Here is a 7,339-nt window from a genome sequence, read left to right on the forward strand (position 1 = left end):
GGGCTGCGTGGCGGCGGCGGAACGGCGGCGGCAGCGCGGCGCCATGTCGGGGACGCTGCGGGCTTTCCGCGTCCGCGGGAGCGGCGGCGCGGAAAAGTTCGGCGTGGCGGCCGGGAGCCTGCGCGGGCTGCTGCGGAAGGGCTGCCGGCTGCTGCAGGTGCGGGCGGCGGAGCGGGCGGCGGGGCCCGCGGCCGCCGGCGCCGCCTCACCCGCCCCGGGGGCAGCTTCCCTTGGCAGGCAGCCGCCTCTGCCTCTACGAGGACGGCACGGAGCTGACCGAGGGCTTCTTCCGCGCCCTGCCGCCGCAGACGGAGCTGGTGCTGCTGGGCCCGGGCGAGACGTGGCCGGGCTGTGAGTGAGTGCGCCGGGGCCGGGGCCGGGGCGAGCGGCGGCTGCGCCGCCCGCGCTGAGGCGCCGCGCGCCGCCCGCGCTGAGGCGCCGCCCGCGCTGAGGCGCCGCGCGCCGCCCGCGCAGGTTTCGGCGACGTGGGGCGGCTGCTGGGCGCGTGCCAGAGCCAGCGGGACGCCGTGGTGGAGGCGGCGCGCAGGCTGCTCGCCGACGAGCGGGCGCCCAAGAGGCAGAAGCTCCTGGCGGACCTGCTGCACAACCTGGACGAAAACATCCTAGCGGAGGACAAGGCGGATGACCAGAAGTGGTTTGAAGGCAAGTTCCGCGCTCCGCCGTTGGAGGGCCGGCCTCTCCGGGGCTTCCTTAAGGAGAAGGAACTCAAAAACGTGGGAGCGCCTTTGGTTTACGTGATCCGGCACTTCTTGCTGGTCAGGGGAAGATTATGTTAACAACTTACCTTGGCATACATTTTCCAGTTACATATATATATATATATATATATATATGTATGTATACGTGTGTGTATATATGTATATATGAGAGCTATATAATGTATTTATATGCATATGTGTGTGTGTGTATATCAGAAAATGGTAAAAAAAAAATCTGTATTGCTTTGTCCAAGGTAGTTCCACAGTATACAAATAAGGGAGACTTTTCCCATTAACGCAAAATAGATCTGCACTTACCCTCTTTTAACAATTTGCTAATGACAACTGATAACCTGTAGACATCAGGCAGTTAAACCTTCTCTATCTTCTGTTTAACTTTTCGTTGCAAGTTCATTTTCCTGTTCCCAGGTTACGCTGAACTCTTCAGTCTGAACTCTGCAGTTTTTATCTGATAGTCTTTTAACATTCTCTGTGTATGCACATTAATAAGAACCATTTAACGACCAAATATCTATTACTGTTCCTAGAAGCAGACAGGCTGCTTGGTGCTTGTAAGTGCTAAGAGCTGAATAGTCTCGTTTCGGTAAAATGGGAAAGAAAAAACTTACATATACTGAGTTTTGTGAAAAGAATGGATAATCAAAGCAGAAGTACAGAACTGAAAGTACTGTACACCATTACAAAATAACTCTCTTTAGGTCTAGAGTCTCGTTTTAAGAATAAATCAAGCTACATGCGATACAGTTGTGAAAGCAGAATACGAAGCTACATGAAAGAGGTAAAAGTTTCTGTTAAAGTAACATTTTTAAGCTGCCAGTAAAAATAATTCGGCAATCATGTGTACCTAAAGAATACTTCTGTAGTGCAACATATCTTTTGTAGGAAAAAAGCCTTACCCTGCTATAGGCATCAAGGAATGACTTTTTTTTGTTGTTTTTTTTAAGGTCGGTGGTTTTATTTCAAATGTTCATCCATCAGCAAGAGATGCATATAAAAGGATAATTGACCTTATGTTGGATAAACTGAAATCTGTGAAATACAATGGGTGCTACTTTGACAGAAGAGAGGAGGAGGAGGCAGTCCGCCTATGCACCGTGGAGGGATGGTTCTCTTGTCAAGTAAGTTCAGCCCTTTCTAAAGCACAGTCTTGACTGATTGCAACAAACAGTGGCATGATTTACAATGATAGGATTAGAGGAAGGAGACAATTTGATGTTTACGTAGTGAAGTATCGATTCAGCTTAGTTGTGGGTGATATTACAGCTTGCTTGATCTATTTCTGGTTACAGCAAATGAAAGCTTTGTCAATACTGGGGTAGGACAACGCTAGGGTGAGAAGCTGTCCATGCTTCATTGCACTGATCTTGTTTTTCAGGGACCTTTTGACAGTGATTACTGCCCATGTAAGCATTCCATCAACCCCTACAGTAACAGGGAAAGCAGAATCCTCTTCAGTACCTGGAATCTCGATCATATGTACGTATAAAGTATTAATACAGACTTACCTGTTACAGGCTTTTCATCTTCAGTAGCAAAGATGTTGCCAGTGAGTCTTTCCCCCCATCATACGCTTAACTCCACTATGGACTCTGCATTGCCGTAAAAGATGCTTGGATGCTGCAACAGCGTCTGGCAACATAAAATCCTCAAGACAGATTATAATGCAGTCTCTCATTCATTTGCTGCTTTGCTTGTGTTTGGATTTTCTTTGTACACAAACAAGCCCCTCCTCAGCTTATTACCCTTTGAGAAGATTGCTCTCTTCTACACCTGTCTTTGGGGAGGAAGAAATAGAAAAGAAAAAACAAAAAACAAACCACCCGTTTTCAGGCAGCGTGCCCTTGTGAAACAAATAGGATTTGCTAAACCAGTTGCTTCAGGAAAGAAAAAAAAACTCTATAAACTACTTACAGCAGAAGAATTCAACTTCCATCTTGCTTTTAAAGCAGGATGAAAACATTGTTATGAAAAATTTTGATGGTAAGGCTTTTTTCCCCTGTTATATATTGCAGAATAGAGAAGAAACGAACTGTTGTCCCAGAACTGGCAACAGCCGTCAAAACACGGGATGGAAGAGAAGTGAACTGGGAATACTTCTATCAACTGCTGTTTACCTTGGAGAATCTAAAACTTGTACATATTGCTTGCCATAAGAAAACCAATCATAACCTCAGCTGTGACAAAACTAAGATTTATAGGAAAAGGAAGCAAAACCACAAGGTTTCATAGCAAAACACCTGAAAGTGACTTGCTGTTTTTTCCAAGATCATGTAACATGACACCACTTTTAAATAGCTCTGGTTTCTTAAAAAAAAACATATTTAGCAAGTCTCTTCTGCCAAGAACCCGAATAATTCAATTGCAGTCTCACAAAGCATATACTCAGATTATGTCTAATTCTGCTCTTCCCTCCTCGCTTACTACAGGCCTTGCTTGGATCATGTTACGTTAAGAGTGATAAAGTATAGCTCTAAGTGATACTTAAAAATATATTCCTTCAGACATTAAGCCAAACAAAGAACATCTCAGGTTAATTATGTTGTTCTGTGCCTCTTGTGGGTAGACTACCACTGTACTTCAAATACGCCAAATGCAGCTTCAGTGACAGAGCTGTTTGCTCTCCTGTATCAGAATGCCTGCACTTATCCACAACCATTCCCTTTCCTATTATTTCAGATGCATACCTTCTAGAAGGAGTAGCAAGGCCATCTTTGCTTTTATGATCTTTTCCATTTGTCATCCATTCCACTGATTTCCCTCTCCTTCCAGACAGTTTCTGCCTCTTTAGCTTGAGTTTGCTTGAAGCAAGACATGCAGTGTTACTGGATAAGCACCACATTTATGTGCTGCTTTAGAATATTTATTGCTTTTGTAACATGAAACAAAATACATCAATTTTTATAGCAACTGAATTCTCAGGGACTGTCAGCACAAGCAACATTTGTATTTTCTTAATAAAAAAAGCTCACAGGCATCTTTCTCTGTGAGCCGCGTGTGTGAAGACAGAGGTGGTGGTAGTAAACCACGTTAAAACTAAAATAATGGCACTAAAAAGACTGAACGTAGGGAAAGGTGTTTATGAATGTGGCACTAGATACTTATTTGTAATTAATATACTCGGCTCATCTGTAAGCAAGCCTCTTTCATGGAGTTTTTCCTCCTTCCTACCCACATAAATTCAGCTAGTCCAGCTAGAATTGTATTAAGATCGTATTGCTGTCGGAGCGATGATTATTAAGTCTCAGAAATGCAGAAGTTTTGCTACAGAGAGTATCAAGTTACTTGAGAAGTAAACAACAAACAACTTCCCTCCAAAACTTTTCAACATTAAAACCAAGTTAGTGCATTTCTAATACAGGATTTCTAGACAAACAGCAGTGTTGAGTTCATTCTTCCTGTTCAGCTATTTCAAACATGCGTGTCACCTGTAATTAAGATATAAATGCGTTATATACTGTTTTGACATTCCAGAAGCTGTGACAAAGATTCTGATGACAAATACTATATGATCTGTATGGATACTTCCTACACACTGAAAATCACCATTTTGTGCTGAAACTAAGATGAAAATTTACATGTAAAGGTGTATTTGTTATAAAGAGGAGGTAGCGAATAAGCCTAAATGAGATTTGAGAAAAGTTAGAAAGACTGCTTCACAGTGGGGTTGTACTGAAAACTATGAGAGCAATATTAAATTAAATCTTTTCTTTGCACATCACTGAATTAGCGTGAAAAGGAGCCAAGAAATATCAACAGAAACAGCATATCAGCTGAATGAGAATGTGAATGCATTATCATGTCATGCATATACAATTTGTTTGGCTTACAGTTTTAATATGAATGCTTAACAGGCTATAGCTGTAGAAATTAATATTTATTTAAACCATCTGCTGATTATATTTGCTTTCTAGAAATATAGAGGAAATTACTTGTAATAAAAAAATAAAGTTGTGGAAGCTTACTGCATAATCACATTTTAAAAGAAATATTATCATAAACACTGGATGGATGAACAGTTCTGAAATCTCTGAGGCTGCTCATTATTTTCCCAAAATACAGGCAAAAAAAATAAATCTGGAGGACTGAGCTTACCCTTAGCAGTCAATACTCACTCACCTACCGATAAAGTGCTACCTGGAGAGGTTTTACTCATCCTTTAATACCGCCAATGACTACATGCTCAAGAATTTCTACTCATAACCCTCAGACGTCAGTTGAGGACAATATTGCACAAATTGAATTACACAAATATTAAAAAGGGCTATTTTTACGGTTGATTTGATGGAGGAGGGAAGCAATGGAATTCACACAGTGGCTGTTAAGAAAACTGACGTGCAATAAAAACATATTTAGCATCTCGAGACCAAAAAGTGAACTCACACTGACATATGTGCATTTAATTTTGGCAGCAGAACTGCATTTTAAAGGTGTGAGTTGCTTTCATTTTAGAAGTAAACCATGCAACAGTAAACTTAAGGAACAGAGGTTGGTATCCTTCCATGTACTGTGTAGCCTACTAGAGAAATTGCTATTTAGATACCAAAAACAGATTTAAAAGGAAACACACTATCTATCTGTGTTCTAAGACTGCTTGCTTGGTTAGTTGTGAAGAGGAATGAGAACAGGCCAACTGTTCGCTGGAGGTATTGGCTTAAATTTACAGCACAGTAAACCAAATGTCCATTTTTTCACGCTTTTCTTCTTTTTTTTCATTAAAAAGTGGTAAAATGGTAAACTGTAATCTATTTCCAGTTCTCTTGAAATTCAAACTCTCGCCCCCAGACACCCATGGGAGAGTACTGTATCTGACAAGCTCATAGAAGTAAACTCTACCAGTTCTCCCTCTGAGAAAATGCAAATATAGACGCATCATGTCCGTGACAGCCAACCATTACATTTCACTACCCAATATAATGTCATAAAATCCTTAAAAAAATAGTTGTCTTTATTTTACATTTTGTAGTTAAAGGAGATCCTCTTCCTCCTCCTCATCTTCCTTTGCAATGAAATGCAGCTTTCTAAATTCTCGTCTGCTCACTGTCGTGCTTGCAAGGGCAACTGCTGGGATGTCCTTCAAGAAAAAGGATAGAACCTTAAGGAAAAACAATCGCTGCAAATAGCACACTTCTGTGAGCCCAATGCTGCCCGTTCTCCTACACCTGATACACGAGGTACTAACACAAATCTCTTAGAAGTGACGGCATCTGCATAAACCTCAAGCTAAAGCAGAAGTGCTCGGAGGGGAACCTGCGTGAAGCAGTGCTGGCTCACGGTCAAAGTGAGGGCTGGCGTTCCTTCCACCCTCTTAGAAAGGGAGTCAGAAAGGGCTAAGTGCTCTACAGTCGAATCCTCCTTACCCCTGCTAAACACCAATCCTTGCTAAACAGCTGAAAAAAGAAAACATCACTTGTCCAAAGGTAGGGTGCATTAGAGGCAGGACCTGTGATTTGACTTCATAATTCTGTCTATCAGTCCAAAAGCAGACCTGGTCAGAAACCGGTGTCTATTCCAAAGAATTAAAGTAACCACAATAAAGAGCCAGCGACCGGTGAAAAGCTACCCTGAAAAAACAAAATTCTGTCTCCATAAAGCAGCTATCTGTATGTTTGTGAGTAAAAATATTCATCCTATGGAACTGGAATAATAAAGTCTGAACAGGAAAGATTTTACTTCTGAATTAGACTCGGCCAGGCAAGCAATTTCACCTCCGAGTGAGGTCGGTCTCTCTATCTAGAGGACAGAGCGCTTCTCCGGAGGGCTATCGACACCAGGCACAGTCCCCCGGAATTCGGAGGCAGCCTACTGCTGTTCGGAGACGCAACGCAGAAGCATCACCTTACCTGTAAAAACTCAACGTTTCCAAAGAACCGGTCCACCGGCATTGGCTGGTTACTGTCCTCGTCTACGAGAGCGCTGTCGTCGAGCCGTGCCGGCGTCCGCCGCGGACCGCCCTCCTCCGCGTCCGCGCCGGCCTCGCCCGGGAGCACGCTCCCGCCGCCGCTTTCCTCTTCCGCGCGGCTTCCCGGGCGCTCGCCGCCCGGCTTGGCGGCGTGCGGCTTCGGGGGCCCGCGGCGGCGCCGCCGGCCCGGCCCACCCGCGCCCGCCTCCGCGGCGCCGCCGGCCCCAGGCTCCACGCGGCGCCCGGCCTCGGCGCCGGCCTCGCGCCCCGCGCCCCTCTTGGCCCCCTTTAGCCTCTTGGAGGGTCGCCGGTCGGTCGCTTTGCGCGAGGAGGGCTGTCGCAAAAAAGAAAAACAGACAAAACCCTAAGGCTTACATCAAAAAACACACACGCACGTAAAGGAAGACACCAGGCGCCGCGGGCCGCGAGGCTCAGCGCGCCCGCCAAGCGGGCGGCCGGCCGGCGCTCCCGCGGGCGCCGCGTCGGGCCCCAGCGCGTCGCTGGCACGGACGGCTGCTGTAGCGCGCAGCCGGAGAGCAACGGAAAGGGCCGGCGGGGCGCGCGGGGCGCGGCCGCCCCGGAGACCTCGACGGCCGGGCAGGGCCGCCCGCGCCGCGCCGCGCACGCGAGCGCGGTTAACAAAGCGGCGCCCGGCCCCGGCCACCTCCTACCGGGCTCGCCCTCCGCGCCGCCGCCGCGG

At 46.0% G+C, this 7,339-nt stretch overlaps 2 protein-coding genes across 2 annotated transcripts; one reads left to right on the forward strand and one right to left on the reverse strand.

Moving 5' to 3' along the window:
- The first annotated feature begins 25 nt into the window (after nucleotides 1-25).
- On the forward strand, nucleotides 26-5,481 carry DFFB (DNA fragmentation factor subunit beta). The gene is made up of 7 exons (XM_062593405.1): nucleotides 26-157; nucleotides 225-351; nucleotides 475-663; nucleotides 1,439-1,518; nucleotides 1,685-1,858; nucleotides 2,116-2,216; nucleotides 2,753-5,481. The coding sequence occupies exons 1-7, from the start codon at nucleotides 44-46 to the stop codon at nucleotides 2,967-2,969; spliced, it is 1,002 nt and encodes a 333-aa protein (XP_062449389.1). The 5' UTR covers nucleotides 26-43; the 3' UTR covers nucleotides 2,970-5,481.
- A 183-nt stretch (nucleotides 5,482-5,664) lies between these two features.
- Nucleotides 5,665-6,865, reverse strand: C22H1orf174 (chromosome 22 C1orf174 homolog; the record flags this gene model as incomplete). Its single annotated transcript, XM_062593728.1, has 2 exons — nucleotides 5,665-5,811; nucleotides 6,581-6,865. Coding segments are annotated over 2 exons (393 nt in total), but the record flags the coding sequence as incomplete, so codon positions are not given.
- Nucleotides 6,866-7,339: the final 474 nt, after the last annotated feature.

The sequence above is a fragment of the Rhea pennata genome, chromosome 22 (assembly GCF_028389875.1).
Source record: "Rhea pennata isolate bPtePen1 chromosome 22, bPtePen1.pri, whole genome shotgun sequence".
In the NCBI taxonomy this organism is placed as follows: domain Eukaryota; kingdom Metazoa; phylum Chordata; class Aves; order Rheiformes; family Rheidae; genus Rhea; species Rhea pennata.

Coding starts and splice junctions, on each gene's coding strand:
- DFFB (XM_062593405.1), top strand. CDS start 44: ATGTCGGGGACGCTGCGGGCTTTCCGCGTCCGCGGGAGCGGCGGCGCG. Junction 158..224: donor AGGGCTGCCGGCTGCTGCAG/GTGCGGGCGGCG, acceptor CCCCGGGGGCAG/CTTCCCTTGGCAGGCAGCCG. Junction 2,217..2,752: donor ACCTGGAATCTCGATCATAT/GTACGTATAAAG, acceptor TATATATTGCAG/AATAGAGAAGAAACGAACTG.